The 13614-nt window shown below is 37.4% G+C and overlaps 1 protein-coding gene across 1 annotated transcript in view; it reads right to left on the bottom strand.

Annotated features, from left to right (window-relative positions):
• The window catches only part of DCAF13 (DDB1 and CUL4 associated factor 13), a 30796-nt gene extending 17219 nt beyond the window's left edge, over window positions 1–13577 (bottom strand). Inside the window, exons 1-5 of the mRNA XM_058564758.1 lie at window positions 13430–13577; window positions 8452–8651; window positions 7762–7869; window positions 3934–4023; window positions 2239–2394 (exon numbers count right to left, since the gene is read on the bottom strand). Of these exons, the coding sequence (XP_058420741.1) occupies window positions 2239–2394; window positions 3934–4023; window positions 7762–7869; window positions 8452–8651; window positions 13430–13499 (624 nt within the window). The 5' untranslated portion in view covers window positions 13500–13577. The remainder of the gene's footprint in view (window positions 1–2238; window positions 2395–3933; window positions 4024–7761; window positions 7870–8451; window positions 8652–13429) is intronic.
• Window positions 13578–13614: the final 37 nt, after the last annotated feature.

The following is a 13614-nucleotide window of genomic DNA, read 5'->3' as shown; positions in this document are numbered from 1 at the left end:
GTCTTTACCATTAAGTCAGTTCATAAGGTTAAAAAAAAAAAAAAAGCCAAACAAATACAGTTGTTACACAGGCAAATTTGAAATATATGGTCGCTAGGTATCACTAATAATTAATTATGATTTTAGAAGTGGCCATCAGCTCTTCTGACACAGGTGTCACCAAAATAGAGAAGGAAATGATCTTGTTTCTCCCTCAGAGAGGTAGGAATAAATATCTGTCTGTTTCTTTTGTTTTTTTTAAATAGTAACATCATCATCTTAAATTTGGGTAGTGCCTTTTAAAAATATTCACATATATTATCACCTTTCACACTCACAACAAACCTATGAAGTACACCGAAAGACAATCTCTTTTTAAAAATAAAGCAACAGGGGCCGGCCCTGTGGCTTAGTGGTTAAGTGTGTGTGCTCCGCTCCTGGCGGCCCGGGTTCGGATCCCAGGCGCGCACCAAAGCACCGCTTGTCAGGCCATGCTGATGCCGCGTCCCACGTACAGTAACTAGCAGGATCTGCAACTATGACATACAACTATCTACTGGGGCTTTGGGGAGAAAAAGGTGAAAAAAAAAAGGCGGGGGAGGACTGGCAATAGATGTTAGCTCAGGGCTGGTCTTCCTCAGCAAAAAGAGGAGGATTGGCATGGATGTTAGCTCAGGGCTGATATTCCTCACACACACACAAAAAAAATTCATAAAATAAAGAAGGAAAGAAACAAACAAGTATAGAGAAAGTGTGACTTGTATAAGGTCTAAAGCATGTGCAAAAGCACACGGGCAGGAAATACAGTTCCAGCTTAGCTCCACACCAAGCAGGACATACAATATTCCCACAAAGCGCTTGTGTTTGTAGCCTAGTGTCACCTTGGCCTGGCCGTGCAAAACTGGCTTGCCGCTTCATGCCATATCTCACTTTGACAACCAAGGGGAACAGAGGGAAGGGAGATGGAGGATGGAGTGAGGAAGATATAGTAGAGATAGATACTCTAGACTAGGGATCAGCAAACTTTTTCTGTAAAGGTCACAGAGTACTTATTTTAGACTTTGTGGGCCATATGGTCTCTATAGCGTTTCCTCAACTCTGCAGTTGTATTGCCAAGGCAGCTACAAATAATATGTAAGCAAAAGGCCGTGGCTGTGTTCTAGCAAAACTTTACTTATAAAATAAAACAGGCAGTGGGCTCACAGACCATTGTTTGCCACGCCCTGCTCTAGAGCTGTAGCCTCCCCTGAGAAGTGTTCATGCAGGAATGTGCTAGGGCAGGGTGTCTCTGACTGACTTCTCAGCAGCACAAAGCCAACCTCCAGGTTGCACTGGAGGACCTCATGTTCCAACACATCACACGATTTCTGTATTTTTATACCCTGCTACTTTAACTTGGCCTTTCTTCCCTCCTTTTACCAGCTTAGGTCTCTGAGAACGTAAAACTTGAATAGCAGGATTTTCTTTTATACCACCTAACATGATACTCTCATGATAACTTCTAAAATCAGCTTATACATGCAGCAAAATCTCCTGTTCTTTCTGCAAGAAAAGGCACCTCTGCTGAGTCTTCTGAACAATGAGTTCACCTATTGTTATGTATTCAGAAAAAGCTCTGGGAAAGATCTGCAGTCCAAGGGCTAGCTTAGCCTTCGGGGCAGCCTCCTTTCCTAAGTTCAGACCTGAATAAACGATAAGTAGTGGTCAATCTCCAACTCTCCCTTAGACTTGGAAGAAACAGGAACCACAATTCAGAGTTCTGAGCAAAGAAAAATATAACTGTAACTAATTATCATGAGGTACAATATAATCAAGCATATTATTAAAAAGCATCGGTGCCCTTGTCACTTACAAATAATTAGAGAAAACAGTGCTCAATGATCCTTCTGACCTCCAGGAGAGTTAACATTTTCCTAAAGATACAATTATGTCATCTGTGGAACATGAGTGTTGAAGGCACGAGTAAAACTCAAGTTGCACAGTACAGTATTTGCTTCAATTCTACCCCCACGAGCACATGCACACACCCTCCTCTGACACTGCTTAACTCTGGTATCTGGGACTAAACTGTGGGCAAATATGTCAAGATTTGACCAAAGGTATCAGAACTCAGATATAATCTGAAAATTGACCAAATGCCAGAACACCATTAAAACTCAGAAAATTCTTATATCACATTCAAAAGTTTCCTAAACAGAACTGAAATTATTAAATAATAAGGAAACAATAAGCAGAAAATATTTCAAAAAGGAACATTACCTCAATTGGGTTAAATTTAACACTACTTATACTGTCAAATCCCCAGGTCATTGAACATATAGGATTGGTTCTTTGTTCATCCCAAATATCTACTTGCTGTCCACATGTGGCAAAAACAGCTTCTTTCCAGTGATGATCAATTCCTGTATACACTGTCTTTAAAAGCAAAGAGGTTGTTATAGATGGGTCTTCTCGTTAATACTTCAAATATACATAATAACATTTCAAATATATTTATCTCCACTCTCATTTTTTTTCTGAGAAAATCTCTGTTCACAAAGAAACAACTTTGAAGCCCTTACTTAAAGGAGAAAACAGTACCATAAGGAGTGATGTTTCTTATCATACATTCTGGGAATAAAGAAAAATGGTAACGTGGGATGTATTTAATTAAGTCTGAATACATATCATTGAAGTAATTTTTAAATCATCATTGGGTATTGAAGGATCTTGGAACCAACTAATGAAATGCAAAGGCAATTTCTAAAAAACATCCTTCCACATTTAACACATGAAGTACTGATTCCCAAGACAGAAACATAGATACCAACAACTGGATTAAAATTTAGAGGGAGAAATAAAATTGGTGAGAGTGGCTGCTAATATTGTTAAAAGAACTATAATCTCATAAATTTGGCATTATTCACTTAAAATATGTGATTAATCCATTCAGGTCCAGATTATAGTCTGCCTTTGGACCATATGGGAAAAAAATGTTTGCAAAGCAAATTAAAGGGAAATATTTAGCCAATACTTTAAGCTTTTAAGAACTCTTAGCAGCATCTGCAGGTTTCTACTATTTTCTATTCATAAGGGCAAGTCCTATAAACTTTTCCACAGTAAGAATTAATCCCCAATAACACAGAGATAGGGGTAAGGCTAAATATTTCAACAATCTTTTGGAACACCTAGAGAAAAGACATTTTACAAGAATGAAACCAATTTTGTTTTAGGAATTACTAATTTTTTACCACCTGCAAACTATTTCTATCTCATACTCATACCCCACCCTCCATGTCCCTTTAAGAACATTTAGAACTTCTGAAACCTAAAAAGCAGAACCTAAATATATACTAAAATACTGAAATGACAAAGTGCTTTGGAAAATGCATATATTTAAAGATTAAATCTAATTTTTGAATTTTGCTTAATATCAAAATGTAAGCATTATAAAACCTGGGTAGGCCAAATGTTCTGAATTATACTTAAACTATAACTAAACCACATCATCTGATTTGCAGAATAATGTTGTAAGAAATGTATATGAGATTTATAAAAAGCATCATATTATTACATTTCTTCATTTCCTAAAGGATTCTTTCAAGTAAGAAATTCTGAGCTTTGTGTGAGATCTATGGTGATATAAATCAGACAGAAGCTGATGCACTGTTTTTTCTGATGTTTTACCTTACAGACTTCTTCCCATGGTCTTGCTATATAGGAAATGTTTCATTGCATCCTTTAGCTAAAGACAGAAATCAAACACTACTACCATGAACACCAAAGAACTGTTCAAATTCTTTAGCTGCAAAAGACCTTAATTGCATTAAGTATTGCTTACATTAGGTCAATTATTACAGCCTAAAGTCTTTGATTTCTTATTTTCATCTTTTTTGGAAATAAAAATTATAAAATAACTTTAAGTAAAAGAGAAGAATTTTAATAGACAAAGTATGTGTCAATTTATTTTTCTACCTTTCCTAATATTGTATGCAATGGTTCTTCTTCTTCTCCAAAGCCTGGTCCATCCATTTTCCACTGCTTCACAGTTTTGTCATCACCAACCTAGAAATATTTATGATGATGATGATAATGAACAACAGTTATAAATTATAAACTTGCCAACATATACAAATAATAAACATCTTCAGTTTTAAAAATAACACATACTGTACTCTTTCAGTATATTTATCGATGCATTTATATCTTACGTTGTTATAGTTAAGGTTTGTGACAAATACACACAGTACATAAAATTAAAAATAAAATACTGTGAGTAGAGCAAAAGAAAAATAAAGAGTAGGAATAAAGTTAGGTCATAAATACAGCAAAAAATACATATTGCAATAAGGATGGCATTTCAAATTAGGGAGAAAAATGGGTTGCAATACAATGGTATTGTAATATCAGGTTAGTCATTTAAAGTTGAACCAATCTGACACCTGACATAAAAATAAAATTCCAGATAACGTTAAATGTAAAAAATGAAATAAAAAACATGAAAATATTAGAGAAGGCATTTTTATAACCTTGGCATGGATAAAGTCCTTCTTCGCATGACACAAAACTCCAGAAACTATCAAATTGGTGGTTTTCAAACTGTGAACTACAGACCTCTGAAGGACCCTGAGAACTTCAGGGGACCACGAGGTCAAAACTATTTTCATAGACATCATCTGCCTTTTCACTGTGCTGACAGCTGCACAGATGGTAAAAAAGCAATGGAGGGTAGAACTGCTGGCATCTTAGCCCAAATCAAGGTGAGGCAATAAACTATGGTCATTCAGACTTGGGTACGTGGCAGATATGTTCAAAATACTGGGTGAAATAAGTTGCAAAAGAGAATACATAATATAACCTGGTTTGGAGTTAAACACATAAAATAATCATGTATGTGATGCTGAACAACTATAGACATAAGAAACCGCTGGTTTTAACCGAAAGTAGAATTACAGGGTACATTAATTTTCTGTTTTTTGTAGATTTCTATATTATATACAATCCACATCCACATTTTAAATAAAAATATTAACAAAGATATGTATTTATCTATGGGAGGAATGTAAATTTAGCTCCCTTGTTGCAGCAAATTAAAAAAGAGAAGCCTTTCCTACAAAACAATCTACAGTGGCCATGATATTAAAACAGATAAGTGATTAGGAGAGAAATTTTGGTACTAGGGTCAGACAGGAATTTCTTTTGTTGAAGATGCTAATAAACAGAACCCTTAACAACACCTTTATGATAGACAAAAAGTATTAAATAGGGCTTTATCTTATTAATAACTCTGAATCTGAGCTACTGGTATCATACCAAAACTCAATTCTGGAAACAATTCTACTGGGAGCTAGGAAGATGTAATCTAGGTACTGAGGTCTTGGCTGATCTGGCTTGACTCAATGAAATATGTTAGCATTTTTGGAAGACAGGATAAACTGTCATTGAGCATGCCCTCTGTGAAGACTCTTTCAATCAAGCTTCTGATAAATAATGTCTGCAAGCTCAAGACTGAACTTCCCTGTAAATGACTAAGCTGCTCTACACAGTCTATTGAGTATAAGCCTTACTAGACCATCAATCCTGAGAAAGGTTCAACATTTTGTAGAAATGAAGAGCCAAACAAGAATATGTGCCTGGCTAGACTCTCTCTCTCCTTTAGGCTGAGTAAGCTGAAGAAGAACCTGAATGGACCACAAATTGGGATATCATAGATACTAAGAAATTTAGGTAATAAAGGTTTATCTTTTGCAACATTGTGTACTAAACATTTTTTAAAACATTAAGTGATGAAATTATGCCAGCAAGTAGTTTTCACACGTGTCTTATCTTTACCCAAGCAAACATTACTTAAAACTATCTGAAGAAAAGGAGAAATGAATAGTGAGCAAGAAACATTTTCAGCCTTCATTTACTATAAGCAGTAAAAAAAAAAAAAAAAAACAATAGAAAATCCTCTGGTTGGGCTATAACCAGAAGCAGCAGCAACGGGAAGAAGTTTAGCTGCAGTCTGCTCCCACTTCCCACCCAACACCTTCCACAACATACAGTACAGAGTCACGAAGCCTGTCTGAGCCCCTAGTGAAAAGCAACTAAAGACTTTGCAAAGTAGCCTACTTTGGTTTTTGACAGCAAATAGGTTTTTCCTTACACCAAAATCAAATCTTTTAACATTAACATCTATTCCTAATGCTCCTATAGGGAACAACAACAAAGTCTATTTCCTCTTTCACATGACAATCTTTCAAATATTTAAAGGTGGCTATCAGGTTTCCCAGAAGTCACCCCTTCCCTTCCTTATTCTCTTGCAATCTGGCTCTCGCACCCAGCATGCTACTCAACCTGTTCTTTAAAAGAATCCCCAGTAGCTCTTCCAGCTCTCTAGCTACTCTCTGAGTTTTCCCACTTCCTAGAGTGGGGGCATTCCCCAAGGCTATTTCCCTGACATCTCTGTATTTCTACGTTTTCCCCTCACTTCCCCCCAGTGATGCCATACCATGACTTCAATCATTATTCTGTATTGATGATGCCAAGTTTAGCTCTGACTTCCCTCCTGAGCTCCAGACCCGCATCTGTAAAGGTCTGACAGACGTCTTTATTCCAATAGCCCAGTGGCAGTCCCGCTGATCACACCAAATCCTTTCCATTCCCACTCTCCTCTAAACTTGCTGATACTCCTGACTTCCTCATTTCTGTAACAGAACCACCATCTTCCTAGGCACTCCTCAGTTGTCAAGCCTGTCAAACCTCCAAAATGCTTTCAAACCTAACAACTACTTTCCACTGTTTTCACTCCCCAGTGTTGACTCTTATTATTGCTTACCCAGATTACCCAGCCTCCAAACCGATCCAAACCTCCAAACTTACTCTTGTCAAATTAATCATCTCAAAGCCCAGACTAGATTCTGTCATTCCCCCATTAAAAAACTTTCACTGAACTCGAACAGATATTTGTACACCAATGTTCATAGCAGCATTATTCACAAAAGTCAAAACATAGAAAACAACCCAAAAGTCCATTGATGGATGAATGGATAAACAAAATGTGGTATATATATACAATGGAATATTATTCAGCCTTAAAAAGGAAAGAAATTCTGACACAAGCTACAATGTGGATGAACTTTGAGGATATTACGCTAAGTGAAATAAGTCACACACAAAAGGGCAAATATTTAATGATTCCACTTCTATGGGGTACCTAAAATGGTCAAAATACATAGAGACAGAAAATAGGACAGTGGTTACCAGGGGCTTGGGGCTAGGGGGAATAGGGAGTTATTGTACAATGGATAGTTTCCGTTTTGGAAGATGAAAAAGTTCTGGAGACAGATAGTAGTAATAGGTGCATAATGATGTGAATGTACTTAATGCCACTGAAATGTACATTTAAAAATGGTTAGAATGGTAAATTTTATGTTATGTATATTTTACCACACACACAGCTCCTTAAATGATTTAATACTATCTGAAAAAGGAAGCACAAATTATTCATCCTTAGCACTGACAATCCTCCAGAGCAGGGCAAACTATCTTTCTAGCCTCATTTTTCATTAATCCTACTTCTCAGTGTTCTATAAATATCAGTTCAATAATATGTTAAGAAATTTTTATAAAAAATAAAAAAGTATGGGAAAAGCTGGATTACATAAAGAAAACTAGGACTTTTCAAGGTTTTAGTAAGTTATTTTGCATTGTGAAACTCCAAAAGGGCCTTGGAAGAAATAAATGAACTCAGAAGATATTCAACTAGATCAGTCTTATACAGGTTGAAAAGAGTTAATGATTTAATTGCATTATACTTACAGTAAAAAAAGAAGTCCCACAAAAGCGAGTACATATTCCTCGTACAAAACCCTCATGGGCTGGTACTGCACGGATACATTTTCGTTTAGTCAAGTTCCAAATTCTAACCTATGATAAAGCATACCAGGAAATTTCAGTGAACTGTAAATATAAAATATTGAGGCACAGGTGTACTACATTCCAAGAAAAATAAATTCAACACTCAAAAAGCTACAAATCACTCTACCAGACAGCTAAAAACAAAATGCTCTGGATCAAAATAATGCAATGCATATGGATAAGTATATCAACAAGTAGAAAATTCAATCTGTTAAATACTCCACTGATTCTAGTATAAAGTGTTTCAAAGCTTTCTTTCCTTGCTGGAGTAGGAAATAATTAAATGCTGAATCATCAATAACATTCTCTGTGGAAAAAACTCACACTTAAATATCTTTATTGTAAACATCATTTATTATTTACTGTCAAATTGAGCCTTAAGTTACTACCGTTTTAATTTCTTAGGTTTAGATAAGAAACTAATGAATTACTAATTCAAACAGAATTTAGTTTTGAGAATTAAAAGAAAATAAGATACAGAAAAATGAAATCAAACCAATTAAAACCCAGAGCAACTAAAACTAAAGGAAGAACATCTGTAACGTACAACTATTTTTAGTTTACAATATCAACGTTTAGAGTGACACTTGCCTCGCCATCACATGCCCCGGAAAGGACAGTAGCCAGGCTCTTGGGATGCTTTGCCAAGCAACTGACTCCATCTCGGTGACCATCCAGAGACGCAAGGAATGGCTTTGCAAATACCCGTTCCAGTTTGGTAGCATTTAAAGCTCTCATGTATTCTCGTGGGACCTCAAAAGGATGTAAGGTAGGATCATAGTTTCTTGGAACTGAAATAACAATGACTCCTCTTAATAAAACAATTCACATTTAATATTTTCTGTGGTCTTCCTCAGCTAATCATTCAATAATCCTTTATAAGAGACACTGTTCTATTCCTAATACTGTGAAGAATACAAAAGTAGAAGACCTTTTGTCCAGAAACCTTTCTAAAGTTACCAGAAAACCATGGAATGCATACATCTTGCAAAATAATGAGACTCTATATATACACACAACTTTTCCTTTTCTGTGTCCTACTACACTCTTCAACTGGGTTGTAAGCTTTCATGGGCAGGGCTTCCACTGCATTCTTCATTTGTACTCCTCCTGCCTAGCACAGCGCCTGGCACAAAACAAGGGCACCATAAATGTTTGCCCGACTGAACCCGAAGTTCCCCGTGGGGCAGGGAACACTATTAATCTCCAGTGATAACAATACTGCACTGATAGGCACACAGTGTGGTGATTACGATTACAGCTATTATTTATTGAGCACTTTCCATGTTTGTTTACTTAAAAAACACAGAGTTTACCATGTGCTGGGCACTCTTCCAAATATATTAACTCATTTAATCTCCACAGCACTCTATGGGTTAAGTTCTATTACTATCTCCCACTTTACAGATTGGGAAACTGAGGCACAGAGAAGTAATTTGCCTATGAAGTGACAGATTCAAACCAAGGCAGTCTGGCTCCAGAACCCATGTTCTTAACTATTATGCTATGCTGCCAAACATGTTGTCTCAGTTAACAATTACACTTAGGATATAATTCTAAGCCCACATGTCTAAAAAACCCTCAATGTCTAAAAGTAAACGCATCTTCTTACCCCATGACTTCACCCTGTTGTCTCTTCTTTCTCACTCCCTGTCAAAGGCACTATATCCCACATTCAATCAAGCTCAAATGTCAGTCATTCTTATGTATTCCATCCTCCACATTCCCCAATGCCAAAACTTAAAGTTCTGCTTCCACTATCTTTGAAATAGTTCTTATTCATTCTTTCTCTTCTTTTCCTACCTCTAGTAACTTAGTTTTGGCCTTTATTACTTTATATTTGGACTACTGTAATATCATCCTTACTCTATTTGGTGGCAGTTTACACTATTTTCAGATTAATCATCTTAAAACAGCTTTTTACATGTCACTCCCATGCTCAAAAACTTCCAAAGCCTCCCTATAGTGGTAGTCTTCAAACTCCTTTGATTGTGTGCCCCATTAGTAACAGAGTTTTTGAGCAGGTCTCTCCTCCTCAACATATGTATACTTATTTAGTGACAGCACATTATTAAAGATGCTTGTTTAAAAAAATCTCAATTTAACAGTATGATAGAGCGACTCAAAGGTTTGAACTTTAGTTTATTTCAATGTTTGGTTTTAATCACTACCATAGTTGAAAAGATACAGGCAGAACTCGCTTTGCACAGTACCGTGTCATTGGGACCACAGGCATACTAGAACCAATTCCTTGTTTTGCACGGTTTTGTGGTAACAGCTGTGACTTCAGTCACTGTGAACCTGTCAAAGAGCGGGAGTGGTTCAGTTAACAGCATACTATGCAAAGTGAGGACTGCCGGTACAAGCAGATCCAAAGAGAAGACATCCATAGTTGGCTATGTTTATTTACTATATTTAATTTTCAGTCCTATCTACCAGTTTTGCAAAGGTTATTTCTGAAGTATGTCTGGAAAATTTCCATCTACTCTGATGTCAATAACCGTTCCTACAACTATTCAGCATTTTAATAATTTTAACAGTTAAAAAAAAAAACAAGGGGGCTGGACTGGTGGCATAGCAGTTAAGTTTGTGCACTCGGCTTCAGTGGCCCGGGGTTCGCAGGTTGGGATCCTGGGCACGGACCTTATCAAGCCACGCTGTGGCAGGCATCCCATATATAAAGCAGAGGAAGACGGGCACGGATGTTAGCCCATGGCCAATCTTCCTCAGCAAAAAGAGGACTGGCAACAGATGTTAGCTCAGGGCTAATCTTCCTCACCAAAAAAAACCCAAAAAAAACAACAAGGTAGATCATTCTTTTTACCAATTTTTTCATGTTGGCAAAAATGAATTCTTACACATGACACTTCCACCATTTTCAGTACAAAATTTTTTAAATGATGGGAACATTTCCAAATATACATTTTCAGAATGATCATAGCACAAGATTTTTTGAAAATTAATCACTAAAAGGGACCTTAAAGTTGCAGGTTATGTATTTTTTATTTTCAAAATAAAAACTGCTACCCAGTCTTCACAGCCACAAAATGTTTAGCTAATTTTAAAAATTCTTAATTCATGGTCATGCTCCACAGCTCTTCTAAGAACTTTACAACGATATCACCTCTGCAGGAAAAAAGATTTTCATGGTCCCTCTCCAACACTTTACAAATTATTATAAAGATTCTATGATTTAAAATAACAGAATCCCCCAATAAATGTAAACTGCGATATGCTACAATATTCTGAAGGCGGAAGCAGGCACACCTTTGTCAACCCTCCAGTCTTTTCTTGGGATACCTGAAGTACCACATAAAACATGTGATTACGTATTTAACATAGAGCCGAAACAAGGATGTCAGTGTCAGTGTAAGTTTTATTAAAGTAAACATTATTTTTTTAATATAAGAAATATAAATTGAAGTATTAATTGTTTTTTGCCACTCTGCAATGGGTAGCCTAGTACCTCCATTTTAGAGACCTCTGACCAATGCAATGAAGTTCAAGCTCCTTTCTGGTCTTCCACAATCTGGTCTCAACCTACCTCTTCAGCTCCAAGTAGTACTTGCTGAAACTCAGCTACAGCCAAACTGGTTTATTCACTGTCACCTAAAACTGCCTAGCACTTTCCCGCTCTTGAATCCTTGCAGAAGCCATTTCTTCCAATAAGAACATACGCCAACATTCATCCTAACCTATCTAAAACCCATGAATCCTTTAAAAATATTCAGCTTAAATCTCATGTCTTCTATCAAGTTTTTCAAATCACCACAACCACGCCTCCCTCTAAATTCATACACTCAGTCAACAATAAACATTCAATAAATATATATGGAACACCTGCAATATGTCACAAGGCTACGAGGATACCACAGCTAACAAACTGATGGCATGTACTTATGTAGGCTGTTCTCACAGATCTGTATGTTAACGACCTACGTCAGAATTGCCAAGGGAGTTTTAAAAATACAGTTTCCCTGATGCCTACCCTGGGTTTATGAATCAGAATACTCAAATAAATATTTGAACACTGCACAAAATTTACAAGGAAATAAAACCTAAACAAGAATGAAAAAACAAAGGAAGACAACAAATGTCTTTTTAATTTTATGATTTAAAGAGTTCCACTACTTCTATTGTTCCGTTTTGCTATCCATTAACCTTTCCTCAGACAGATAAAGAATAGGAAGATGTTATAGAAAATAAGACCCTTAACAAGATCAGATGACTAATAACCTTCTAACATTGGGATTCTATGACCAGCCAGTCACTCACTCATTCCCTCATATAGACATTTATAAAGCAACTACTATGTGCCAGGTGCTGTCTAAACACAGCAGATATAGAAAGAAATATGATTCTACTCCTCTCCGCAGGCTGTCTGATGGAAAAGACTGATAATCAAAATAATAACCATGAGACAATGTGATAAACACTCTGATATCAGTACAAAAACACGTGATAAAAACAGAGGAGGGGTGCTTAAATGGGGGGGGGGTATGAAAAGGTTATTGTTCAGAGAAAGCTTCCCAGAGGAAGGAGAGAAATTGGGTAAGGGTGAGCGCCACAGGATGCCTGAAAGAAAATGCCTGAAATGCACTCAGATTCGCGAGAGTAAACGTGAGCTACTTGCGGGAAAAGTAGTGACTGGTGAAACCAGAGAGGAAGATGGGACCAGGTTCAAGGAGTAGGGATGATGTCAAGTCCAAGTGACACAACCTAATTTATATGTTAGAAACGTTACTGTCTTGTTACTTAACCTGTAAACATCTTTTGAGTAGAGGCCATATATTTACTTCTTAGCTATGCTCACATATATGTTGATAACTACTACTCAATCAAAACAGCGAAATATTGTTCCAGCCTCGTTCGTCTTCTATCACTTACTCCAACTGACGACATGGCCCTTCTGTTATGCCTTAAGTCATACTTGCCTTAAGGCCTTTGAACTTGTTATACCCTTCACTTAGAATACTCTGTTCATATATGGTTGGTCCCTTGTCATTCAGATATCATAAACTATAATTCATCAGCAGTCAGCATGTTAATGGGGGAACAGACCAGTCACGGATAAATAAAACTCAATTTCATTTTATCCATTCCCAATTCCAACAGCTGTTGATAAGAGAAAACTGATGGCTTTAAGTTTCATCTTTGTCTCTTTCCACATCCCGAAATACGTAATTTTAAGTAGTAAAGTGGCCGGAAGTTAGAGCAGCAGGAAGGCTTCAAGAAGCCTATTTAACTGTTAAATCCTTCAATCCACGAGTTTGGCTCATTCAAGTTCCACTTCTCAATAATGGAACCCAAGAACAATCAGAAAGCAGCACCTGGAAGAGGTGAGGCGGAAGCGTTCGCCATAGAGCCAACTTTCCCACGTACCACTAGAGAAATTCTTAGAAAAAGGACTTGAAGACAAGTCGGCTACCGAGTCGCGCAACGGCCTTATTCACACAAAGTCAGCCCTGGCGAAAAGAGCGAGCCTGGAGAGCCAGCCTCCCCCCAGCTTTACTCGGTGGAAGCTGAGGCCAGACCCAAGGCTGGCGGCCTCCCTACTAACTAGTCTCACCTCGCTGTAAATCCAACTTGGTTTCGCGGACGTAGTTGTCCGGGTTCCGGCTCAGCATCTTTACCTTCATCTTTGCTGCCGGTTCTCCCCGACTCCACCGGCCTCGCCCTCCGCGTTCGGGTTACCTCCGCCTCCTCGGGCACATGCCACATCCGCTTCTTCTAGACTACTTCCTGTCACGTGAC

The sequence above is a fragment of the Diceros bicornis genome, chromosome 21, assembly GCF_020826845.1.
Source record: "Diceros bicornis minor isolate mBicDic1 chromosome 21, mDicBic1.mat.cur, whole genome shotgun sequence".
Lineage (NCBI taxonomy): Eukaryota > Metazoa > Chordata > Mammalia > Perissodactyla > Rhinocerotidae > Diceros > Diceros bicornis.
The sequence above is the reverse complement of the archived record's forward strand: the minus strand, read 5'-3'. Positions and strand labels throughout refer to the sequence as shown.